At 43.2% G+C, this 27,598-nt stretch overlaps 1 protein-coding gene across 6 annotated transcripts in view; it reads right to left on the reverse strand.

Moving 5' to 3' along the window:
- BIRC6 (baculoviral IAP repeat containing 6) overlaps positions 1-27,598 on the reverse strand; it is a 2,386,688-nt gene that overhangs the window by 2,071,149 nt on the left and 287,941 nt on the right. For all 6 annotated transcript variants that reach the window (XM_086926902.1, XM_086926900.1, XM_086926901.1 and 3 more), the window contains exons 12-13: positions 20,103-20,328; positions 2,017-2,177 (exon numbers count right to left, since the gene is read on the reverse strand). In XM_086926902.1, the coding sequence (XP_086783028.1) occupies positions 2,017-2,177; positions 20,103-20,328 (387 nt within the window). The remainder of the gene's footprint in view (positions 1-2,016; positions 2,178-20,102; positions 20,329-27,598) is intronic.

The following is a 27,598-nucleotide window of genomic DNA, read 5'->3' on the forward strand; positions in this document are numbered from 1 at the left end:
ACTTCGGGCACTGTGGCAGCACCTGGGCAACCGTATCCCACACAGAGTAGGAATAACAGCTCAAATGACATGCGGTGCTCACTGACCACAGTCCCAAGCTGGCGGAAGAAAACACCTTCTTCCCAAGATGGTCCAGCTTTTTAAATTTCCTATCTGGGGGTAGCAGTAGGGAATGCGTCAGTAGGGGCTTGGACCACCAAGCTCTCAGGGGTAGAGTGTTGGGAGAGGAAAAGTGGGCCGCCCAAGGCTAGGGGGTGGTGTCGGGCAATCATCCTATCCAGAGGAGCCCCTGTGCTGGGCTAGGACCAGGTGCCCAGAAGGATGTTGGTAAGTGTCTCAATGAACGACAGGAGGGGCTCGAAAGAGGCCGCTGCCGGTTGAAGCACCTCGGTCTGGAGGTTAGTCCTGACTGCCTCCGTAGGAAGCTAAAGGTTCAAGGCCTCAGCGGCACTACACAACATCACTGTGTATGAGGCTCCTTCCTCCGGTGCCAAGGTAGGGGGGAGACACCAGGTTCTGACAAAGTATCCAGACCACTGGCATCACCCAATTCCTCTCTCCAGTCCGGTTTACTCCACTGGTCAGCTAAAGAGTCACCAGACCCCTCCCAGTCCTCCTCGTCCTCTTCTGGATGCCACTCAGGGCGATAGGGAATACCAGGATAAAACACTAGCACAAAAGTGCCACTTGGTGCCGGCCGACGCCGGTCCGGCTCCATGTCCAGGTCAGGATGGAGGGCGGGGTCGATGCCTGCTGGGGACACAACTGGCATCGGAGGGGGCGGAGGTGTCATCCGTGGATTCGACGCTGGAGGCGGTGTGGTAAGGCCGACCAGTGTCGATCCGGATCCAGGCCTGTATCCCTGGAGGCCCTGCAGTACCTCGACCGAAGCTGCCAGCATCGGAGGTCTAAAGTCCCCAGCAGAGTCCGCAGGGCCCGAAGGCGCGCCAGGGGAGTCGGGCTGCCCAAAGATCGAGTGGAGGGCTTCGTAAAAACTACAAAGTTGGGCAGGGGTCGCTCTGGCTCCCAGAAAGGGAGGGAGGCTCGGAGTCGATCCAACAGGCTCCGCGGGCGGAGCCGGACGACTACAGTCCGCAACCCACGTTGCGTCGGCTGACAGACGGGGAGAATGCAAAGAGCTACAATGCTTCTTCGCAATCTTTTTGTGCTTTGACATACCCATAGACAAAGACTTTGACAATGAGTGGTGGTGATGGCTTTGCGACCGGTATAGCGACCTCCCTCTCAACTGGGACCTAGAACAGCACGGAGCGGACTGCGGGGACTCAAGAAGCTTTTGGGACCGCTCTCACAAGGACTTCAGGTTTATGGCCCGGCAGTCGGAGCACGATTTATAGTTGTGGTCGAGCTCCAAACACCAAAGGAACACGAGGTGCGGGTCCGTAACTGAAGTCAATTTGCAAAAGGAGTTGCAAGCCTTTAAGCCAGTTCGAGCACGGGAGATACCTCTGTGCACCAGGAGTCCTAGCAACTCTAAAAGAAGTTGTCAAAAGTCTAAAAAATGCAGTCAAAGAGTGACTAGAGGTACTGCTCTCTCCGGATCTGCGCTGGCTGGCATAGAAAAATAAACAAGTGACTTATGTGTGCAAGAGCGGCGTCTAAGTGGATATCACAAAGTCATCCCGGCGATCACAACACCAACGACTAACGTGGAGTCGACTGAAGCCACCTACACACGCGCAGGGGTACTGCTCCGAAAAAAAATCTCCGGATCCAGTCTGACGCCTATGGTTAATTCTGAGGTTTGGAATCCATAACTAATTATCTCTTTCAGATACAAGAAGCAATTGGCTTTATTAACCTCTGCAATAAATATCCCATGCCATGATTTAAATTAAAACATTTCAGCCCAGGATTTAATTTCAAACATTTTAGGAAAACAATAACAGGCTACATATTGCTTCAAAGCTCATATTATACTTGAAAGGAAACCTGGATTAGTGCAAAACTAACCGTTACAAGATTCTTCAAAGTAAGCAAACAAACTGTACTCACCATTGACCTTTCCCAAACCTGGTGCTTTATTTTTTAACAATGTCACTTGAATCTGTGGAATGTTTGCGATGTTTGAATTCAAAAGAAATTTGAAATCAACATGCCCAACCATACATGCTTTCGGCAAAACCAGCTCAAAGACATGCTCTTCCCAACTGTTGCTGTGGAAAAAAATATTAAGTCACTAAACACGAAAAACAGAATCATAAGGGTTAAAAACACCACTGAAACATTTCTCTAGAGCAGGCAAACCAATGCTAGTCCATAAAGGTATGGAGCGAGGCAACATTTTAGACTAGACTAATTAACTAAATATGTATAAATGTTTGTTTCAAAGTTACAAATACAAATAACTTGAATGGTGTAGCAAGAAGACACATTTGTGCTCACTTAGCTCGGACCAAGCATGTTCTCAAATCAACTTTTGACCCGAGAGGAGCAAAACCTGAACTGAAACCACAAAGAAAAGGGCTGCTTGTCCATTCCGCATCTCCTGTGGTCTATTATTCTGGAAAGCTATGGGCATAGCAATAGTGCCTTGTTGGCCAGAGGTCATCTGTATACCAATATTAATCAGAGATTGATAATTCCCCCTAATCGGTTTGTCATAGTTCAACAGAGGAAAATGGTACTCAACATCACTAACTCCTCCTGAAAAATGTGAGATAGCTTTGAATGCAAGTGGTGAGTTGGGCACGCCCCAAATGAAAATGTACTGAATATATGCTGACCTATGAACCGCTGGTGAAAGTGCGCTATATAAATATTTTTAAACTCAAACTATTAGACTTATTGAATGCTCACTTTTTATTTGAAGAAGCTTAGCATTCCAGGGTAGAGGAAGGCTAAGAGGAGAGGTAGAATCTTTAGCAGACTCCTCAAAGAGGTAAGAAATTCCTCCTAGGATTGAGGAAACAAATAGCACTGCTGGATTTTGAAGAGAGTGCACCTCTGATCACCCACAAAGCAATCTGTGAGTAATCACCAAGAGGGCCCATGTGTAAACAAGAGCACTGGTTGGTCCTTGATCACCCTTAACATGAATTACTGAAACCAACAAAGTGAGTTCGGTTCCATGCATAGTTGCAAACCTTACTTAAGCAGTGAAGAAGGGATTTTTGTCCCCGACCAACCCGACTGCCAACAAAATGGCTGTGATTGCCCAACTAATTGCCTACATTTAACCCCTTGAATGCTGCCGCGATTCCGCGCCTGTGCGGCAAAATCTCGAGTGGGCGGGTTCATGACGGCCCCTAGCCGTCATCAGCACACGAGCACCGTAGTGCATGACGGATGGGGGCCATCATCAGCATGCAAGGGGTTAAGGCACACATGCAAGTCGTACTGCAAAGTGTGAAGGTCGGGTGACTTAAACCAACATAAACACACCTCTGCCCTATAAATTCTTTAGACTCGACCAGCAGAAAGCCTGTGTTACTCAGTCACATCCTTTGCTCCTTTATGTTCATTATTCAAACTGACAGCACTGTCTACAATTAATGCAGGAAAATATGATAATCCTGTCAAAAACCTTCCTCCATCGCAGCCCCTATCGACAACTATCAAAACAACCCATTATTAAATAAGGTATCAGAACTGGGTCATCATATGCATCCTTAACCAGACACTTGTACGTTGGCTCTAGGTTAGGGGCCCTCACTGCAATGGGTATCCCTTAAGAAAGAGCAGAACTAAATACACGGATTGATAATTAAACTGTCTTTACAATCCAGAACTGTGCTCACAGAGTTAAAGCAAGGGATGGTTATAACTCTACTTAAAAACCCAATTTTCTTCCGAAACACCCTGCAAACTAGCATCTGTATTGCGCTGCTTGCTGCTGTTGCCAAGATTCTTACAAATATAATGGACATACAAGTTTGCAATTACCTTTAAAAAAAAGTTACTTACCTTTGGTTAAGCTTTTTCTGGTAGAGACTCTAGCTGCAGACTCGTCCGCCTCTGAATATTCCCCAGGCGTCCGACTGGATGTGGAAACTTGTTTCGTAGTACCTCTGCACTGGAAGGTGGCGCCGTGTGCATTCACACAGACGCCACTCCCATACATTGATCTCAGTTGCTTTCAAGACTGTCCGTGTCTCCAGGCGAGGAGCCCTAAAAACAACATTTGCTTATCTGTGTGCAAATTCCTAGACTTGGGATCTTACTAGAGTCCAAATTCAGAATGGGGAAGATGGGAGAGTTAGTGAGGAATCTGCAGCTAGATCGAGTCTCAACCAGAAAACGCATTACCAAATGTAAATAATATGTTCTTCTGATAGAGACTGCAAGCCGCAAATTCCTCACATTCTGAATAAATACCAAAGCAATACCTAACCAGAAAGTCCTGCAGGACCAAGAGGGCTAAATGCCCCTCTCAACCCGCATAGCTGTGTGGCTGATGTCCAGGAACGGTACTTCACATGCTTATGCAGTGGTAGCAGCGTTCGCCCTGGTAGAGTAGGTGCGCAAGCATTCTGGCCTCAGCTTCTTCGCTAATGCGAAGCATAATCCAGTGCAAGATCGTAGGTTTCCTCACAGCCTTATCTTTTTTAGCTCTTGCAAACAGAACAGAGAGCTGAGCTTCCGCTCAGTGGTCTTTGGTATGATTTTTGTAGAAACTGAGCGCCCCTTTTGGGTACAAGCGATGAGACCTCTCCTCCTCCATAGGGGGGGCGAGGCAGAGCTTAGAACATCGGTAATGTGATGCTTTGACCAACATGAAACGGTGTCACAACGTTAAGTAGAAAGGGGGCACTAGTTCCCTGAACCAGCTTATCGGGAAAGAAGGTTGTGTATGGTGGATGAACAGTGCTTGATGCTCACTCACACACCATACAGAGGTCATGGCAATCAGGAACTCAGTTTTTATGGTGAATAAGATGCAAAGGAAAGCTTTGGAGTGGTTCAACTAGAGTACACTTTAAGTCAAGACAAGATTGAGGTCCCATTGGGGTATCATAAATAGAGAAGGGAGAACATGTTGCAACTATTTAAAAAATTGCATCTCAACTAGTGATTTGAAAAAAGAGGGCTGATCAGGCAACCGTAAGAAAGCTGAGAGGGCCGAAAAATAACCCTTTACTGTGCCTAGATCAAGGTCTCAGACAGTTTTGCTAGGAGGGGTCAACCTGACAAGAGCCGCACCAAATCACAAATTTGTCCAAACAGGTGCGTACAATTTTTGTCAAGAGACACATGGCTACCACTATGACATCAACCACCTCCAGAGAAAGGTAAAAAGTGTTCCGCTACCGCCTCTTAAACTGGTGGGGGCTGTGAAGGACTGAGTTCAGAACCTTGCTGTTGCTGCAATAGTAGGTCTACAGGAGGGACAGTCTGATTGGAGGTCATATGCTCAAAACCCAGGAGTCCTGGATACAAAACTCTACGAGTCCAATCCAGAGCCACTAGGATGACTTGGGTCTGGTCTGTCCTGATCTTCTCAGCGCAGGAGTGGTATTAGCAGAAATGCAAACACTCGAAGCGTAACGCGCCTCTGAGTGAAAGACACCTTGGAAACTGTATTGTGCAGAAGTGCTAACATTGTGCATTCTCAGCAGTGGTGAACAAATCAAGCCAAGGTTCTCCCCATTTGCGAAAGAGGCTGTGCACCACATCTGGATGTCATTGCCACCCGTGATCTATTAGACACTGACAGCTGAGTTGGTTCGCCTAGGCATTCAATGAACCTGCTAGGTTGCTCACCACCACGATACCTTCGTGGTCTATCCATTTCCAAGAGTGAAAGGCCTCCTGGTACAGAGTCTGTGACCCCACTCTGACCGTTTTTTTTGCAGTACCACATGGCGGTAGTGTTTACGTGAACACCTGTACCAGCTTCCCTTTGATGGACGGTAGGAAGGCTGTCAGTGCCAAGCATCAGAATACTGATGTGGAGCCGGGCAGCCGCCAGACACCAGCTGCCTCTGATCTCCACCTCTCCCACAGGGCCGCCCCATATCATAAACAATGAATTGGTCGCTACGGTCGGCTCTGGGTGGGGATGGGGAGAGGGGTTTGCTGCTGACCAAACTGCGGTACAGCAACCACCACTGCAGATCTTTTGCAGTCTCCTGCGAAATCTGAAAATGGTCAGAGAGGTACCTTTGAAGTTGGGCCCACTGAGACTCCAGATTCCACTGAAGAGCCCGCATATGCCACCTGGCATGATTGACCAGAAGGATGCCATCAATCCCAGACGCCTAAGCAGTCAACCTCACTGGAATCCAGGATTGAGGCTGAAAGATGGGGATCATAGCCTGCATGGCTTGCACTCTCTTTTCTGGTGAAAAGGTACGAAACTGAACAGTGTCTAGAATGGCTCAGATGAAGGGGAGTGTTTGTCTGGGTTAATCCCACTTTCAACAGCCAGTCATCTAGGTAGGGGAAGACTGGCACTGGTGACCTTCGAAGGTGTACTGCCACCACCATCACTTTCGTGAACATCCGAGGGACACGTTTGAGACCAAAGGGGAGTACAGGTACCGTTGATGGGCTGGCAGGATGGGAGTATGGAAATAGGGGTCCTGGAAATCCCAAATTCTCCCTGGTCAAGAGCAAGCAAGACCTGGGGCCAAGCATTTTTAACTTCTCCATCCGGGAAGAAGGCATTGAGAGGGTGCAGGTCTGGAATAAGCCGAGGACCTCCATCTTTCTTGGGCACCAGAAATTAACATGAACAACAAATGCACCCATAAACAAAGTGGAATCCACTCAAGGTGGTAGTGATCCTTAAAGTGAAGGGAAAACACACAGTGTTGTTTAAATGCCCCTCACACACCAACAGGCCCCTTGGTGTCATGCTTCATCATCGGGGCCTTCGCACCCCTCTACGGGATGCGGCGTGCTACGACTCGCGAATACGCAGGAGCACTTTGAAGTGGACTATGTGTGGGGGTGTGTGTAGGATCAGAAATGTGAGTGAGGTGAGGTGAAAAAAGTGAAAAGTTAAAAAATACCTGGCACGTGGGAGGAAATTTTTTTTTAATTTAATCCCCGGCTGGTATGATTAAAAGAAGTGCAGGGCGTGGTTAGATAGATACGAGTTAAGGTATCAAAAACCACTAATATAGTGTCAACATGTTTCGGAGGTCTCAGCCTCCTTCTTCAGGACAAGGGTTATGCACTTACCCTCCCCTTACTCACATGCAAAATGTGAAAGTGTTTAAAAAATTTATAAAATTACCACAATGTGTAATATTCCTAACAGTGTTTTTTGTGTTAGCGAATGCAGTTGCGCCCAGTTGGCGGTTACTGCATTGGCAATTCGCCTGCTTTCACTTCTTCGGAGCCGCGTTGAGGGAAGGCAGGCGAATTGCCAATGCAGTAACCGTCTTTTCTGAGCAGGAAGGAGGGATCCCCAATATACGCTTAGGCTCATGAGGTCTTATATTTTAGAACTCTAAGTTTTTTCGCCAACTGGGCGCACCTCACCTCACTCACATTTCTGATCCTACACACACCCCCACACATAGTCCACTTCAAAGTGCTCCTGCGTATTCGCGAGTCGTAGCACGCCGCATCCCGTAGAGGGGTGCGAAGGCCCCGATGATGAAGCATGACACCAAGGGGCCTGTTGGTGTGTGAGGGGCATTTAAACAACACTGTGTGTTTTCCCTTCACTTTAAGGATCACTACCACCTTGAGTGGATTCCACTTTGTTTATGTATACATTCAGGGAGACTGAATCCACTGACTCTCTCTCTCCCCCCCTCTGTTACAATTCAACAAATGCACCCTACTTCTGGGACCGGCAACCTCTCCACAGCCCCTTTCGCCAAAAGGGCTTGCACTTCCTCCCTCAAAATGGAGAGATAGTCCCCTGTGAGTCACTGGGGTGGTGGTGAGAGGCGTCTTCTTGAGCTTGGCAATGTAAAGTTTCACCTTGTGTTCCCTGATGGCTTTCAGATTCATTGACGTACAGACTCAGCAGGTTTTAGAATTGTGAATAGAACCCAGACACCACAGACAAAACTGGTGGGGATATGCCACAGACACCTGTTTGTGGCAGTCCTTACAGGACTTAAAACCTGTTGTCTTAAGGGGTGACATCCCTTGCACACTGAATATCAACAAAAAGCAGTCTCAGGACAAAAAAGCTTCAGATCTAAGTCTTGAGTTGCAGAAAGAAAATAACTGACATTAGAGCTCAGGAGTAGCACCTTTATAGGCTATATTCGTCAAGACAGGCTAGGCTCTCCCCATTTATTTATATAAGACAGATGACTAATTAACTGAATGGGGTTTATATTTGGCAATTTTAAAACTAATTCTTTCATTCTTTACATCTTTGGGTTCTGCATGTCTGTGTACCGATTGGGTTCCCTTATGCCCTGAACAAAATGGACAAGAATAGCGTGTTGTGATCAGCAGCACAATGCAGTGTGACAGAAAAGAAGGATCACAAATAACTTGAAAAAATTAAATCTACAGTGGTACTGGAAACTACATCCCTATCAGTGAAGGTTTGTGCCAGGAGAGGGGAACGAAAGTACAGATATCACAAGTGAAAAGCAAGTTACAATGCAACAAAACATCTTTCAAAGCTTTGCCATAAATATCATGGTGAAAATAGAGTAACTCATTTCTGGCGTAGTTAGACCACCACAATCTAATTTAGAAAAAATATTACATATATAGGTGTTAAAAATTACTGCCAGTAGAATTGACCAGACTATGCCCTTGCTATCTGTTTGCCACTGTCATGGTCAAGAGTATTAACAGTTTCACGATTATTATGATCAATCCTCTTATTATAAAAATTAATCACCAAGATATATCAGCGACCTGAACAGTCCAATAAATGAATCAATTAGGATTTGCAAAGCGCAGCTGCTTTACTCGTAAGGGTCTCGAGGTGCTGTGGGTTCTTCCTGAACTGCTGGAACGATGGTGAGGTGCAGGGGCAGAGGGTGTTCCAGGTCTTTGCCGCCAGATGGGAGAAAGAGCCACCTCCGCTGTTTGATCAGTGGATGCGTGGGGTGGCTGCTAGGCAGAGGGATGAAGAATGGAGGTTCCTGAAAGGTTGGTGGAAATTCACTCATTTGTTGAGGTACACTGGTTCTTCGTTGTGAAGTGCCTTGTAGGCAAGAGTGGCCGGCTTGAACTGGCATCTCTTTGCGACTGGTAGTCAATAAATTTCCTGAGGAAAGTAGTGATGTGCATCTGTCTGGGAAGGTAGAGGAAGAGCCTGGCTGCTGTGTTCTGGAGTTTCCTCATGAGTTGGGCGGTGATTTCTACGTAGAGGGAGTTGCCTTAGTCGAGTCTGTTGGAGACAACAGCTTGTGCGACAGTTCGCCTGGTGTTGGGTGTGAGCTTTCTGAAGACTTTCCTGAGCATTCAGAGAAAGAGGAAGCAAGCAGAGGAGATGGCGCTCCAGACATACCAGTCGATAAGGTGAATTGCAAAATTAAAAGCCCAACACTTGGCCCTGCCAGTCATTCAGGAAATACATGGAAGCCCCAAAGTATAATAACTTTCAATACAAAAAGGTCTCTAATAATCATGTACTCTAAAAGCAAATATAATTAAATCTCTTGATGAAAGAGACCCATTCTGGGTTATCTAACAGTCCTAATACCTGCTACATTCCAAGATAGAAAATTAGAAACATCAGAGAAAGGAGGATTCATTTGTACGTCACCAGGTTGTACAACCTCACTTACATAAGGTAGAGACACCAAACAATTTAAAGGACAATCTGTGATGGGGGAAATCACCATTCAAACCCAGTCCACCACATAATTACCTAGCTTTAATGTAGTGCTCTTGCATCAGTAATTTCATACAAAGATTCCAGGGAAAAAAGGAATGAGAGACCTTGATGTTCTGGACAGGGGGGGGTCTCTCACAAACTGACTTCAGCAAAAACCACAATATGTGATATATATCAAACAACTGCTCTATAAAAATAACAGAGAAGGTGCTTAATTGGGACTAAAGCATGTCTCGTCATCTAATGAGACCTTATTTTTTAAGTAATTATCAACAAGGACTAGCTTAGTTGTGAGAGGCGACTCAACAGAGAAATGTTTGTGGGCAAACCATTTGGTTTGATTATGAAGCCCTCACCCACCAACCTAGTTGGTGGCATGCTTAATCATCCGGCCCACCACAGTGACACTGAATGTTTCCCGGGTGTGCTGCGACGCCTTTTTACAGCGGAGCTGGTATGATTACTTACCCACGACACTGCACACTCAGCAAAGTTAAAGTTAAAAGCTATACAGTGGGTCCCAGTACCCGAGGGTAAAGAAAGAATTCAATCACTGGGCCCCTGTTAGCGTCTAAAAGGCAGACGGACGTGCTGGAGTATGGATTATGACCTCCTACGTCCTATGTGGTCTACATGTTTCAGCCAGGCCTTTATCTTTTAAACTGGCTTTCCTCAGGACCAAAGAGTATGTGATGGTGAAATAAATTATACTTAATTTAAGTGGTAGTGTTTGTGGAAAAAATGTGTTGCACTCGCTTAGGTGCGGTATGTGTTAGAGGGGGGTTCCCTCTTGCTTTCCTGTACACAACATATAAGACACAGACAAACGTACAGGGTAGAGTCAATTAGTATTTTTTAGCTAGGAACACAACATATTGCCGAATTCTAATGTGTGTGCACGACCTAGATTCTACTAAAACGTGGTCATACTAGAAGTATGACAGAAGTGGGTTTTAGCGTAAACCGGTTGTTTTGTGGTGGGCTAAACAGCGAAATATTGCGAGGTGAGGTACATGAAAGTATTTTACATTATCCTCACACTGGCTTGTTGCTGTTAAAGCCTCCTTGGGTCACCTGGCAGAGAAAAAGACCCTGAATTTTCATTCGGGAAGGGGGAGAAGGGGAGAAATTAGGACCAGACCTGTGGGGAGATAAAGCCTACTGCTTACCCAGATCGTCGCTGTAACAATGGGGTTACTCAGGAAATTGTCGGTCTGGATCCTCCTTGGACCTGTTGCCCTTCAGCGGTGTCCCGAGTGACTGGGTCGGGCTGCTAGCAGGGTTTAAATAGCCCGCTTAACGATTTCCACCTGTAGCTTGGTGAAAATAGAAGATGGTGCAGACTCGCTGTGTTTGCCGAGTCATCTGGTTGCAGCGCATGTGCGCAGGAATCAGTGTGTTCTGGCGCAAGCGCAGTAGGGTTGGGTTTCACACAGTTGTTGAACACACAAGCGCATGTGCGTTGCTGAGCTTACAGTAAAGTAAATAAATGTTACTAAGGGGCTGGGATACGGGGAAAACATAACGGGGATACAGTTTATTGTCATGTAATTAGGAAAGTCCTGACTCGTTGGAATTGCCATAAACAGCGCATGTGAGAGGAATCGGTGTCTATTCTCTTTGGCGCTGTAGGGATTAGGTGTCACGTGGTGATTCAGCTCATGAGATTGCGAGCTTAGTCTGACTTAAAATGGCATGGTCAGTCAGTCAAAGGCTCAAGGAGGGTACATATATATGTGTTATGAATTATGGCTCAGGGGGAATATACATGTATATTAGGAATGTGGGTCTGCAGTTTAGGGAAGTACGGGCACCTTTCCTTTGTGTGTGGCAACAGGCAGAGTTTAGGGTGTTATACGGTCTCATGTGGCGAGTGAATTCCATGGGATGGAATCGTTCAGACCCTCTATCTGGGTGGACAGGCGGTATATCCAGTGCTGTTCCTTGGTCAAAAGGGTTCTCATATTAGACTGGGTCACGCTAAACTGTTCAATGACAGTCCAGGTGAAGTCATTTGGGGTATGGTTATTGGCAAGGAAATGTTCAGTAAGTTTTCTTATGTTCTTGCCGCATCGGATGGTGCTCCTGTGTTGCGTAATTCTTTTCTTGATTTTTCTGTAGTCATGCCTATGTACCTTAGTCCACATTTGCAAGTTATTAAGTACACCAAATTTGATGAATTGCAGTTAGTAAACTGGCGTTGTGTCCAAGTTTTGCCAGTTTCTAAAGAGAGTGTTTTGGATTGTGACGTAAGGTGGCATACGCTGCAGTTGTTGCACTGCTGGTGGTCAGTTATTTTAGGTAGGCCCCATGTGTTGAGGATCATATTCTCTGTGGGTTGGTTGTTCACCCTGGGTCTTGTTGAGACCAATTGGTCTTTTAGGTTCTTGGATCTTTTATACGCAAAATGGGGCTTTTCCCAGTTCCTGGTTCCCGAGTTGATAATTTTCCAGTTTTTGCGAATGATATTTGATACTTGGTTTGAGGCTGTGTTGTATGTGGTTACACAGGTGACCACTGGTGTTTCTGGTGGTTTAATTTTTGTTTCCAGTAGTGCTTCTCTATTTTGGTTGCGTGCCCTTTTGCATGTTTTTGAGATGATTCTTGTGGGATAGCCTCGGTCCTCCAGTTTGTTGGCTAGGGCTGTTGATTGCAGTTTGTAGTCTTTGATGTTGCTGCAGTTACGCCGGATGCGCAAGAACTGATCATAGGGTAAGTTCTCCCTTAGGGGTCTAGGGTGGAAGCTGTCGAACCTGAGCAGGGAGTTCCTTGCTGTGGATTTGTAGTATGTGGTCGTTGTTAGACCCCCTTGTTCCGCTTTGATGTTTAAGTCCAGAAACGCCAGTTCGGTTGGACTGCTTGTGCACGTGAAGCGGAGATATGTGTCACAGCTGTTTATCCATGCGAGGAAATTATCAAGTGACTCCTTGTTCCCCTCCCAGACTATGAAGATGTCGTCGATATAGCGACGCCAGGTCTTGATGTTGGTGGAGAAGGGGTTTGTGGGTGCCTCAATGTGGGTCTGTTCGAAATGGTGGACGTATAGTCCCGCCACGCTGGGGGCAAAAACGCACCCCATGGATGTATCGTTGGTCAGTAGAAAGAACTTTCCTTCATATTCAAAGTAGTTTTCTTTTAACGCCAGGGTGGCACAGTGAAGGATGAAGCGTCTGGGGGTCCGGTATTCCCAGGTGTTCTCCATGAGGACGTCATGTAGTACTTGTAGGGTTGCATCTCTGTACCAAGAATGCCAGAGTCCCATATTTCTATACAGTACCCAAGGTACATAAGGGGATCCTCCCACCACCAGGCAGACCAATTGTGTCAGGCATCCAATCTCTACTGGAACCACTGGCACGATATTGTGACTTCTTCCTCAACCCGCCGGTCCAAAAAACACCGTCCTATATCAAGGACACGAAACCTCTTCTTAATATCATCCAGGACACCGACTTCAATCCAGCAACACAACTCCTAGTCGGATTAGACCTAGAGAGTTTATACACCAGCCTACCCCAAGAAGCAACCCTACAAGTACTACATGACGTCCTCATGGAGAACACCTGGGAATACCGGACCCCCAGACGCTTCATCCTTCACTGCGCCACCCTGGCGTTAAAAGAAAACTACTTTGAATATGAAGGAAAGTTCTTTCTACTGACCAACGGTACATCCATGGGGAGCGTTTTTGCCCCCAGCGTGGCGGGACTATACGTCCACCATTTCGAACAGACCCACATTGAGGCACCCACAAACCCCTTCTCCACCAACATCAAGACCTGGCGTCGCTATATCGACGACATTTCATAATCTGGGAGGGGAACAAGGAGTCACTTGATAATTTCCTCGCATGGATAAACAGCTGTGACATATCTCCGCTTCACGTGCACAAGCAGTCCAACCGAACTGGCGTTTCTGGACTTAAACATCAAAGCGGAACAAGGGGGTCTAACAACGACCACATACCACAAACCCACAGTAAGAAACTGGCAAAACTTGGACACAACGCCAGTTTACTAACTGCAATTCATCAAATTTGGTGTACTTAACAACTTGCAAATGTGGACTAAGGTACATAGGTATGACTACTAGAAAAATCAAGACAAGAATTACGGAACACAGGAGCACCATCCGATGCGGCAAGAACATAAGCAAACTTACTGAACATTTCCTTGCCAATAACCATACCCCAAATGACTTCACCTGGACTGTCATTGAACAGTTTAGCGTGACCCAGTCTAATGAGAAAACTCTTGACCAAGGAACAGCGCTGGATATACCGCCTGTCCACCCAGATAGAGGGTCTGAACGATTCCATCCCATGGAATTCACTCGTCACATGAGACAGTATAACACACTGAACTCTGCCTGTTGTCACACACAAAGGAAAGGTGCCCGTACTTCCCTAAACTGCAGACCCACATTCTTAATATAAATGTATATTCCCCCTGAGCCATAATTCATAACACATATATATGTACTCCCCTTGAGCCTTTGACTGACTGACCATGCCAGTTTTAGTCAGACTAAGCTCGCAATCTCATGAGCTGAATCACCATGTGACACCCAATCCCTACAGCGCCAACGAAAATAGACACCGATTCCTCTCACATGCGCTGTTTATGGCAATTCCAACGAGTCAGGACTTTCCTAATTACATGACAATGAACCGATCCCCGTAATGTTTTCCCCGTATCCCAGCCCCTTAGTAACATTTATTTATTTACTTTACTGTAAGTTCAGCAACGCGCATGCGCTTGTGTGTTCAACAACTTTGTGAAACCCAACCCTACTGCGCTTGCGCCAGAACACACTGATTCCCGCGCACATGCGCTGCAACCAGATGACTCGGCAAACACAGCGAGTCTGCACCATCTTCCATTTTCACCAAGCTACAGGTGGAAATCGTTAAGCGGGCTATTTAAACCCTGCTAGCAGCCCGACCCAGTCACTCGGGACACCGCAGAAGGGCAACAGGTCCAAGGAGGATCCAGACCGACAATTTCGTGAGTAACCCCATTGCTACAGAGACGATCTGGGTAAGAAGTAGGCTTTATCTCCCCACAGGTCTGGTCCTAATTTCTCCCCTTCTCCCCCTTCCCGAATGAAAATTCAGGGTCTTTTTCTCTGCCAGGTGACCCAAGGAGGCTTTAACAGCAACAAGCCAGTGTGAGGATAATGTAAAATACTTTCATGTACCTCACCTCGCAATATTTCGCTGTTTAGCCCACCACAAAACAACCGGTTTACGCTAAAACCCACTTCTGTCATACTTCTAGTATGACCACGTTTTAGTCGAATCTAGGTCGTGCACACACCTTAGAATTCGGCAATATGTTGTGTTCCTAGCTAAAAATACTAATTGACTCTTCCCTGTACGTTTGTCTGTGTCTTATATGTTATGTGTACAGTAAAGCAAGAGGGAACCCCCCTCTAACACATACCGCACCTTAGCAAGTGCGACACATTTTTTCCACAAACACTACCACTTAAATTAAGTATCACTTATTTCACCATCACATACTCTTTGGTCCTGAGGAAAGCCAGTTTAAAAGATAAAGGCCTGGCTGAAACATGTAGACCACATAGGACGTAGGAGGTCATAATCCATACTCCAGCACGTCCGTCTGCCTTTTAGACGCTAACAGGGGCCCAGTGATTGAAATCTTTCTTTACCCTTGGGTACTTGGACCCACTGTATAGCTTTAAACTTTAACTTTACTTACCCACGACACTGCACACTCAGCAATCATACCAGCTCCGCTATAACCAGGCGTCGCAGCACACCCGGGACACATTCGGTGTCACTGTGGTGGGCCCGATGATGAAGCATGCCACCAACTAGGTTGGTGGGAGAGGGCTTCATGATCAAACCAAATGGTTTGCTCACAAACGTTTCTCTGTTGAGTCGCCTCTCACAACTAAGCTAGTCCTTGTTGATAATTACATATAACCCTGGGGATATGGACAAGCTTATCTAGTCCTCTCTCTCCCTCTTGATTTGACGACCTTATTTTTGATATCATACCACATTTTCCTCTGATTAAATCATAGAGCAGAAATATTCATTAGAATGATTATAGAGTTGCATCTGGAGATAACTGCAGTGGAAATTTCACAGAAAGTTGTGTTACAGGACTAGGTGTGGGGTAGAGAATTGGTTAAGGAAAATGCTCCACTATCTCTAACTAGAGAATCAATAACCTTGCTAGAGACTTTTTGTTGGCCCTCAGGTTCTTCTCAAGCCTGTAAGATGGAGTTATCAAACACAGGGATCAAACTGGACTCCCCATTCCTTGATCCCGTTGAGTGCCATTAGCTGTTTCTTGGCTACATAGTAATTTCATACTGGTCACCACTTCAGACAAAATATGTTAGCAGAAATTCAATATCCCTAATCGAGATAAACAATCACAAACTAATTTGGGACAAGATTTTCAGCTAAACTTAAACAATTATCGAAATACTTAGTTAATAATTGTTGGGATAACTCAGTTACCTCCTACTTAAAGGAGCTAGATTTCCCCTCAGGGGTGTGCCTTGAGAGGCATCCTCTTGTCTCTTTACTAGAGGGGAGCTAGAAATCACACAGACAAGAACTAGGTTGTTAAGTAAAGGCTCATTATTAATACATGGGTTATTCATGCCCCCGATGACCTGACCAAGTTAGACACATTCTACCTAGAACAGATGTGGGAAATCAATAAAACTTCCAAACATGCTCATTGTGCAACTTCCAGTCTCTTCTTCCACAGTGCTTATCTCATTATTAAGAAACCACATTGTGCGAAAGAGAAAATGTACCAGTGAAGTGGGAGCAGAACATGCTTTATTGTGTTTCATGATTGAGGCAAGCATAGTCAATATGTGAGTTTGCCAGAAGCAGCAAGACTTCAGTAAGAGCAGTGTCTCTGAAATTACAGAGAATTGCAAGGGTATCAGGGCAACTTCTAAAGAGGAAGAGGATCTGTGGGGCTCTCCATTTTGGCAGACTCCAATACTCCCACAATGTGGGGCTTGTGATCTGTCACCCCCAATCAGCTGCAGAAGTCAGTAATGCTACATTCAAGAATGTTGTTACATTTCCAGAACCTCCCATGCTTAGCGAAGAACTTGTCCCTCCTGGCTCTAGTCATTTCTAAGCAAATAAGCACTTTTAGAGCAATCAACAACCTCTGTAGGGCAATCTAGTCTAAACATGTTCTTTCTTTTTCTATGGGCTTCATTCCCTGAGGCAAAGAGTCTGGAACAGGAAGCACTGGCTCGCAAAACGACCAGACATTAGTCCAAAGCCGGAAAGAGTGAAAACAAAAGATAAATGTGAGAAGGAGCAGGGCTCTTGGAAGAAACCAAGCACATGAAAAAGCAGTTAGAAATATGAAGAAAGAAGAAGTTACGGGGAGTCGGTTGCACAGGAAGGTACAGGTAAAAGTAAGTTGGGTTGTAACTTTATTTCGGTCATGGACCATAAAAGTGCATAGCAATAAATACATACAGTACAAAAAAAATATAGCAGCCATAATAAATACACAATCCCAGATTAAATAAGATAACCAGTTGATCATATACATTAGCCTCTGTTGGGTCGGTACTCTCAAAACTGCTTATACCTCCAGTTGTCAAGTCTAATATTTGTGCATCATAATTTTTAAATTCATGACTGTTTCAACATCATTAAAATGTCATTCACTTAATTCAAACCAGTCACAATTAATAAATAACAATCAGTGATTAAAATAGCCTGAAATGTACATCCAAGGCGACATGATACAACTCCCATTATTAAAACAGAGTCATTAACATACGTTCCTATCCATAAAGTGCTACGTTTCCCAAATAATCGAACAATCCTGGATAACAAATCCTGCAACAACATTCACTTTATCCTCGCCATAATTACAACTCTGGTAATACAGGAACCTCTCGCACAACCTGGGACAAACTTCTGTGGCCTAAACGAAATTATCATCAAGAACCTACTTACAACAAAAACAATGGGTGCTGTAGTATGAGATTTTAGTATCCTCAGTGCAACCCAACAGCTCTGGTTCTCAAGTTACTTAAAACAGGACAGATTCACTTTCTTCAAAAGAAGTGGTATTCAGTACAGAAAAAAACAAATGTTCAACAGTATCCAGGACATAACCACAGGCTGGTAATGTAGTACGGTCTGAGTCGGAGGCCCATGTATTAAATTACCTTAGGGGTAAATAACCCAGTTGAAATCTCACGTAGAAACTTTCAGCCACAGGTGGTGTAATCAGATCATAGAAGGGCTTGAACTTGTGTAAAGGCTTGAAGCTTAAAAACTCAGTGGTTAGACACCCACAGTTCTGCTTGTGGCATACCGTTTCTCCACAAAAACCCAGTACTTAGCTTTCACAATAGCTATGTCATTTTTTCTAATGCACTCCGGGCAGTCCCAGAGGTAGATCAACCCCAGTGATCTACACCAAGATTTAAAATGGAGTAGAAAAAGAATCAGTTTGGCACCACTTAAATGTAGAACTTCTTTCAGTGATTCACAGTATTCTCCTAACCCCAGGGTGGTCCACAAACGCAGCAAGCAGATCAAAGGTTTTATTGCGGACACATCTCCAATTCTCTTTAACCCTAGGTCAAAAAATAACGGAGTCCGCAGAATACCAGCTGTGACAGAGACAAGGGATCTGGCTAATATGTTCACTCACCACTAGGTTGCGCATGTCAACTTAACCCCAAAGCTATGCACCATAAAGTGCTGCATTTTGGGTTTCATCCAGTATACCTCTAAAGGAGGGTAATCGACTGGAACAGAGCCAGTTTATGGAATTACAGTATGGGTTTGGATTTGTGACATAAGGTTAGGTAACTTATCTCGAGTTGGAGATCCCAGCCCAGGGTATTCATTAACCTTACTCTGAGATAGTCAAACTATGTCACCCTCTCAAGGGGTTTTCCTGCTATCCTCACTGGTCTGGTTTTACCCTTGCTCGTACCAAATACCATGAACTTGGTTTTCTCCACAATTAATTCCAAGCCCCTGGTTTGCGAGAACGCCAAGAATTTGTCAATTGGCTTCCGGAGGCCCATTGGGGTCCGGGAAATAATTAGTGAATCATCAGTGAACAGCAGGATTGGTGCTTTCCTACCGTTTAACAATGGAGAATTATTTTCACAATCCCGCAGTTCATTCACTACCTTGTTATATATAAAGGGAGAACAATGTATGTGCAAGCACGCAACCTTGGCGTACCCCGTGCCGAATAGGGATCTTGGAAGTTAGTTCACCAGATTTCCCCCCCTAACCTGAGCATAATTTTCCTCATGCAGCCTCACAAGCAGATTTACCAGGTTTGCTGGGGCTCCATTCCAAGCAGTACTTGCCATAGTGTTTCCGGGGCACGAGATCAAAAGCAGCAAGGAGATCGACAAAAGCTATGTCCAATTTGTGCTTATTTAATAGTACATATTTCCAGGTGAGTAAAGTTAACCTGAACACCTGGTCACGTGCTGGTTTTGGGGGGAAATCTAGCTTGGTAAGGTGAAAGGATCTTGTTATCTTCTATCCAAGTTAGCAGTTTGTCCAAAACTCATCTGGCAACATTTTTTTGCAAGTCTATTAGACTAATCAGTCTATAATTCGATGGAACGGAGGCATCTGCTTTCTTGTATATGGTTTTTATTTCCGCCCCTCTCCAGGTTTGGGATTTCTCACCCATCAGCAACAGTGTTGGACATAAGATATATAAAGGGGGCCCAAAGTAGCTGCCAGGTATCTTATCAGGCCCTAGGGCTTTCGTTGTCTTCAATCTGTCAATGGCCCTGAGAGTATCATCCAGCCTAAAAAGGGGTCCTCCACTGCCATCACTGCATGTTGCCTTGATAGATTCAGAACTGCTCATACTTTCTATACAACGCGCAGGTAGGACAGCTTCCCTCATCGTAGAGTATTGTGATATGGTCAACCCACTTTTCGGGTTGGATGAAATAAAATTGGACTGGCTTCAGAAGAGAATCCCCCAAGTGCTTCAATATTAAGACATGTTACATATATCCCAGCCAGACAAGGGAGAATATTCAAACATCATTTCCATCTACAAAAAATACAGCGTTGGAGAACCAACACAGAAATTTACATAGGAATTAAATATACAAAGTTGAAAATTATTCCTGCAAATAATTACACACACTACAGAAAATATGAAAGCCATGCAAATCCAAATACATTATGCAGCAATAAGAGATATCTTTTACCTTTCCCTCTCTTTTCGAGAGGCGAAGTAATGGCTGTCAAGCAGACTATATTGTTTGAGGGCATTTAACAATTTATATTTTTACAAGTTTTAATGATAACGTTACTCAAATAACACTAGCACGACCAATTTACCTATCAGTCTGCAACTTCCAAGTACGTGTGTGCTGAGCAGCATCACCATGGTGTTGCTGATGTAAATGCTGAGGGTGTCGCCTCTGCTGCTGTTCTTGCTGTACCTCAACCCAACATGGGGGTACAGTAGCTGAAAAACGTGGTATTAAGGTCTCGAAACGGGTAAGCTCCACCATTGATGTTAAGGTTTCAAGCGAAAACGGCTGGTCTACCAGGAGATCAACTCCTAAATAAGCACAAGACAAAATAATTAGAGGACAGCAACTTGTCTCACGCATACCCTGAATAAAGTTTACCAAAGCAACCTCCACATTAGGCAACATTTACTACCAATGCATTTATTTTCCTCTCTTGTTTGTGCTTGAAACCAGAACTCTGGTTTAAAACAATTTCAGATACTTCACACAATAGCTGAACAGTTGTACTAATCTGCCATGGTTGTGGTAGAATACCAAGCATAAGGCTTCCCTCTGGTAGCTTTGCAATTAATGCTAAAATGTAATATTAATAAAATTAGACATGAACTATTCGACCCCTACCTTCCATTTTGAAGATTTTGTTTTGCAAACTAAACCTTGCTGTCCATTCAGCCAGAAATCTAATGAAAGAACCCATTATGCGCAAGGATATTCTCCAAGGAACTCCCTTTTAATGAATCTAACACTAGAATTGGACTTTCTCAGGTGCAGATGAAATATTTACCTTTACCTCATGGATTTTACACCGCAATACAATCACAACACGGTCGTTACAACGACTGCGTTGTTACCACGCAATGCCATTACAACTACTTGCGCTAGGTGGCGCGCTGGACTTAGGAATAGTATGATTTACTATTCCAACTTCAGTGTGTGCAATAGTAGGGAAGGTGTTGGAATAGTAAATCGTACTATTCCTTAGTCTAGAGCGCCATCTAGCGCAAGTCATTGTAACGACTGGCGTTGTAATGGCACTGCGTGGTAACAACGTGGTCGCTGTAGCGACCACTTTGCGATTGTATTGCGGTGTAAAATACGTGTAGTAAAGGTTGTTTCCCGGTGCAGTCGGTTGCTAAAAATATGTCTAGTTAGGCAGAAGTAGGGTTAGACATTTTCGTATCCTAGCCACTGGTCCTCTTTGACCAGTGCAAGCTGGTAAGATGCCTCAAACCAGCTTTTGCACGTTATAATTGAAACTGTTTCTTCACAAAAATATTTTTAATATAATAAACACATTCTAAAGTTCCTATTGCAGATTAATCAATTTGTCTTCATTTTTATGATAATCCTTTGGTATATGCATTGATTAATTATTGTTTCATGATTTCAATCATCATATTATATGCGTCTTCTACATCACCCAATGCATTTCGAGTCAACACAAAATGACCCTTCCTCAGGGGTCTGTAAAGGAAAAACACAGGACCAGTTCAGTCTCTTCAAAACATAAACAAAGTGTTTGCTAATGTTCAATAACAAGAACATATCTGTGTGCAACAATGTGAGATTCAATTGAGTTTGGAACGAATTGAGATCATAATGTGCATGCATTACATCAGGCTCGGAAAACAAATTGAACCGGATGCAGAGGGACAGTTCTATGCCGAGGAACAACATTATACTGAATAAGTTAAACGTAGCGTAAGGAATGAAAACTGCAACAGCATATTCAATATCCGTTATCGGAGGCCGGTTGCCTTGAATGTTAAATAACAATGCTCTCAGATTTAAAACACGTAGTAGCCTTCTGGTTAGTCGACTGCCTTAAGGCGTAATAGTACGCGAGCCAAGCGAGAAAAAAAAATATATGGGCTATATGCACTTACTTCGATGGAAAACGGCATTCAAATGAAAGTGGACAGGCAGCGAGGAGTTCCGTGTTCTCCAAGATCGGCTTGCCGGAATCAAAATATTAACGGATGCCGAGCGTTTTAATTCTGGTGACGCTAGTCACGTGATACGAGTGAACTGGCTTCACGGTGCGGCGCGCACGACGCTTAACATTTCGTGAATGCTCCGGGAGCTTAGTAAACAATAATAACAGGCATAGAAAAAAGAAGTAAGCTGTATGAAGAAAGACTATCGACAAAACGGAAACGTAAACACAAAGACTTGGTGGAAGGTTGTAAAATCAAAAAGGTTATGAAATGAGCGAAGAAGTAAAGAAAAGTGAATTACCACGCTGTGAATAGAGAAGTCCTATATGTTGTGTCCAAGATGGGAATTCTATATACGTGTAGCAGGCATGTATTCCTATCTTCTAATGCATCCTAAAATCTAAAATACAAGTTTATGAAAAATGGTTAATAAAAAACATAACACAATTGAAATATTAACTTGGATATATTCAATACTCTGTGTAACAAAGGGTAATACACTGTATGGAGATCAGAATAGGATATCAGCCAATTGTATGGTCAATAGGATGAAGTCATAGAAAGTACGTAAATTCTACCCTATCATTCATCCCGAAGGGATGTAGAGAATTAAGTTTTTTAATCCAGACGAGATTTTTGTGGATCCAAATCACAGCGTTGTTGCACTACCTCCAGTATGGTGAATTTTATTTGCGATATCTGATGCTTTGCCTCTATCCATTGGGTTGCTATTGTTGATTTTAAGTTTTTCAGTCGAATGTTACTCTTGTGTTTTGATTTTTCTTTCTGTTTGTCCTATATAAATCATGCCGCAAGGACATTTAATTGCATAGATTACATTTTTGGTGTCACATGTACTCAAGTGGCGAAGCTTTATTTTGTTTCCTTTCATAGGATGCAAGAAAATGTTTCCGGTCATTACATTATTGCAGTGGACGCAGTTTTCATATCTAGCCATTCCTTTATGAGTTTTTTTGACAGTTCTTGTAGAGTTGAGTATTTCCTTCAAATTTTGGGATCTTTGGGATCTTTGGAATGCGAAAGTGATGCGGTCACTGTATAACCCTTGTAAATCAGGTTCTTCGGTGATCAAGGACCAATGATGATTGATTATGCTCTTGATTTTCTGTGCTTTAGTTGAAAACTTCAACACAGACGTTTTTTTTCCTCTGTGGTCGGGATGTTTGGTACCAATAAAGTTTCTCTGGACATTAGATTCACTTTTTTGATTGATTCATCCAGAATGTCTTGCGGATAACCTCGTGCTCAGTATCTCATAGCTTGATTGTTGATAGAGACAGATAAATTAGTAGGGTCTGAGGTGATTCTTTTTAATCTGATGAATTGTGAAACCGGAAGGTGCTTTTTAAGAGCTTCAGGGTGAAAACTTTGGTACATTAAACTAGTATTTCTGTCTGGTTTTTTGATGAATACTCTTGTGTTCATTGCATTATCTTCCAAAGTCACTAAAGCATCCAGAAAGGCTATCTGATGTTTATCAATAGTGTGGGTGAATTTGATTCTTTCATGGTGAGTATCATGATTTCTATGTTTCTCTCCAGTTTGGCTTTGTCACCTTTCCATATGATGAATATATCATCAATACATCTCTTAAAGATTATCAGATGTTCTGTCCATTGTAGATTTTCAAGAATGTGATCTGTTTCTAACTTTGACATAAAGATATTGGCGTACGAAGGTGCTCCCCCGAAACCCATTGATGCACCATTACATTGACTGTAAAAATTCTCTTGCCATTGAAAGTAGCTGTGATATAGTGCATAATGCATAAGCTCCAGGAGAAACACTTTATTGACTTCTTCTTTTTCATCTTTTAGCAGGCACCATTCGAGTGCTTCAAGTCCTTCATTGTGTGGAATAGATGTATACAGGGCTATGACATCCACTGTACATAGCCACCACTCTGCCGTGTCATCTGTGTTGATATTCTTACGAATGTTCAAAAAAGATGTTGTGTCCTTTATGAATGTACTGCAACTCTGCACCAAAGGCTGTAAAAACCAATCAACATATTTCCCTATTGGTTCAGAGATAGAGCCGCAAGCGGAGACTATGGGTCTAAACTGAGGCTTTTGCGAGTCTTTAGGAATTTTGGGCAGCATATACAGCTTAGGTCTATGTGGAAATTTGGCCTCTAGGAATTTGGGAGTTTTGTCGCTGATCCATTTCATTTCCAGTGCATGATCAAGAATTTAGAAAGGCAATTTTCCACAGTGGACCAACCAAAGAAGCACCTCAAACTTCAAGAAGTCCCATATAATCTTAAGTCTCTTGTGCTGTTCAACCTCCGAGACCTGCTGTGGTTAGGTCCCACTGGGTTCCCAGAGAAAAGTTTGAAGACACGTGGAGGCAGCACCAAATTTAAAGTAATTTCCTGAGGCGAAGAATAGTGTAAAAATATATTTTTCTTTATTAATTTAAAGAGCACTAGCTTTGTCCAACTGGATTCCGTTCAAGTCAAATATCTATATACAGCGCCTATCGAGCTACACTATCTGACCTGAAAACCTACATAGGTTTCAGTTCACTTGATCTTGGTGAGACTTTCTGATAATGTTATTTTGTTACTTGTTGCAATGCTCTGTAATTCCCCATATTATTTGTCTTTCTCCTTTTCTCTGACTCTCTTTCTTCACCCGCCTGCCTTCCGCTATTATTCTTTGACCTCTCCCTCTTTCTATCTTTTCTTTTTTGGATTGCGGGCCATCTTCCAAATGGTTGACTTATGTGGTCATGTTATGTGATGGTAGGGTGTCAATTCACATGACTGTTTTACTTCCATATATGTATGTGATCGTTTGATGTTCATCTCAAGTGCCATCTCTCTCTACAGTTGCTGTACAAACTGTTTTTAATGTTGCATTTTATGTCTTGTATTTTTATATATGTTTGTATGTACTATTAATGTTTTTATATGTTTCACATTGGTTTCAGCCCTGACGAACCTCCCAAGGTTGGGGAGCGAAACGCGTTGGCTGTCTTGTGCACCTTTAAAAGAAAAAAATAATAAAGAAAAATATATTTTTACACTATTCTTCGCCCTTGAAAATTCTTTGAATTTGGTGCTGCCTCCACATGTTCATGATCAAGAATTTGTTTCAATATCTTTTGGTATTCTTGTGTGGGGTCATTTTCCAGAGGTATGTAGATTCCTTCATTGTTTAAATGCATGTTTACACTGGTTATGTAGAAATTGGTATCCATGACGATGAGGGCTCCTCCCTTATCAGCTCTTTGAGAAGTGAAGTTAGGATCTGTGGTGAGACTTTGTAAGGTACTCCATTCTTGTTTAGAAAAATTAGTCTTGGTTGACTTAGAAAAACTAATTTTTTTTATATCATCTAGAACAGTTCTCTCAAATGCATCAATTGTTTTATGAGAAGTTGGCGCACAAAAATTGCTTTTAGGTTTAAATTCTTTCGCGGTTGATTCATTTCCAATATCAGAAGCAATTTGCGAATCCTTAAAGAAATATTTCAGTCGTATTGATCTGAAGAATTTGAATAAAGCAACTTCAGTTTCTGGTATATTTGATTTGTAAGTTGGGACAAAAGAGGTTCCTTTACTTAACACTGCAATTTTTGCCTTAGTCAATATTTTTGACGAAATGTTCATAACTAAGTTATTTTCGTCTTGCTCCTTGTAACTCTCTTTTCTCTCGCCTCCTCGGTTTCTTTTGACCCTCCTTGTTTTTCGGATTGTGGTGCTGCACTGGCAGCTGGGCTTATGTCTAAAAAAGACGTTTTCTGTGTGGTGGTTGATTGTATTTGTTTATCTGGTGCGGTTGATGTGCTGGCTATCAGTATTCTTGTCTGGGCTACATCTGCATCTGTGACCACACTTTCCTGTGAAGAACTGTTAGCGGATTTTGGTTGCTGCCATTTCTTTTGGTTATAGATCTCTGCCCATGTATAAACTTCTTCCAGTTTATAGTCAATAGTATCACGTCGATATTTCCTGACTTTGCGATCATTGACTTCTTTGGCATACTTCTCTAATTTGATGTTGATGTCATTCAGAGTAGCTTGTAAATCAGATTGTTTTTGTCAAGTTCCTTTTTAATTCCAGCTATTTCTTCTTCCAGATTTTTGAGTACATTTGAAAGTTCTTCAAATATAAGAAGAATTAGATCCAATGAACATTTGTTCAGAATTTGGTACCATCGTTTGATGAATTTTTTATTATTTCTGCATAACATTGGCTTCAAAGCTATTCTTAATCCCCTTGGGATTCTTTTGTTTTTGTGGTAGTGTATGAGTGTTGTGGCATGTAGCCTTTGGTTGATCTCCCTCTTGCTGACGTATTCAAATTGTCGCAAAAGTTGTGCGACAGTGGTAGCTTGTGGACTGAATAATCTGGTCTCCTGTATTAGACCATAAATTTCTTCTTCTGCTTCAGTAGAAAAAGCGAAAGTCTCTGCTTTATTAATGGTGATCTGCGCTATATCATCAAGTTGCATTTTTGCGTAATTGGCGCAACACGGGATGGGGTAGACAATATAGTTCAACAGTGTTTTGGTATCCCTGTGCACTCAAGTTTTCCAATGGGTTCAAAGATAATCCAACTCAAACAAAATTCTGGTTGTGGCACAACGCCTGTCACACCGTGTCTAGCGGTGCTTTTTTGAATGAATTTGCATGTGAAAGGGATCTCCAGTCACTGAGGCTTGCGCACGTTATAATTGAAACTGTTGTGTTTCTTCACAAAAATATTTTCAATATAATAAACACATTCCAAAGTTCATACTGCAGATTAATCAATTTTTATTTATTTTCATGATAATCCTTTGGTATATGCATTGATTAATTATTGTTTCATGATTTCAATCATCATATTTTATGCGTTTTCTACATCCCCCAATGCATTTCGGGTCAACACAAAATGACCCTTCCTCAGGGGTCTGTAAAGGAAAAACACAGGACCAGTTAAGTCTCTTCAAAACATAAACAAAGTGTTTGCTAATGTCCAATAACAAGAACATATCTGTATGCAACAATGTGAGATTCAATTGAGTTTGGAACGAATTGAGATCATAATGTGCATGCATTACATCAGGATCGGAAAACAAATTGTACTGGATGCAGATCGACAGTTGTATGCCGAGGAACAACATTATACTGACAAAGTTAAACGTAGCGTAAGAAGTGAAAACTGCAAAAGCATATTCAATTTCGGTGATCTGAGGCCGGTTGCCTTGAATTTTAAATAACAATGCTCTCCGATTTAAAACACGTAGTAGCCTTCTGTTTAGCCGACTGCCTTAAGGCGTAATAGTACGCGAGCGTTGCGAGAAAAAAAAAATATGATTAATCTGCAATATGAACTTTGGAATGTGCTCATTTCATAACCTTTTTGATTTTACAACCTTCCACCAAGTCTTTGTGTATACGTTTCCTTTTTGTCGATAGTATTTCTTCATACAGCTCACGTCTTTTTTCTATGCCTGTTATTATTGTTTACTATGCTCCCGGAGCGTCCACAAAATGTTAAGCGTCGTGCGCGCCGCACCGTGAAGCCAGTTCACTCGTATCACGTGACAAGCGTCACCAGAATTAAAACGCTCTGCATCGGTTAATATCTTGATTCCGGCAAGCCGATCTTAGAGAACACGGAAGTCCAT

This window comes from Lissotriton vulgaris, chromosome 6, assembly GCF_964263255.1.
Source record: "Lissotriton vulgaris chromosome 6, aLisVul1.2, whole genome shotgun sequence".
NCBI lineage: Eukaryota > Metazoa > Chordata > Amphibia > Caudata > Salamandridae > Lissotriton > Lissotriton vulgaris.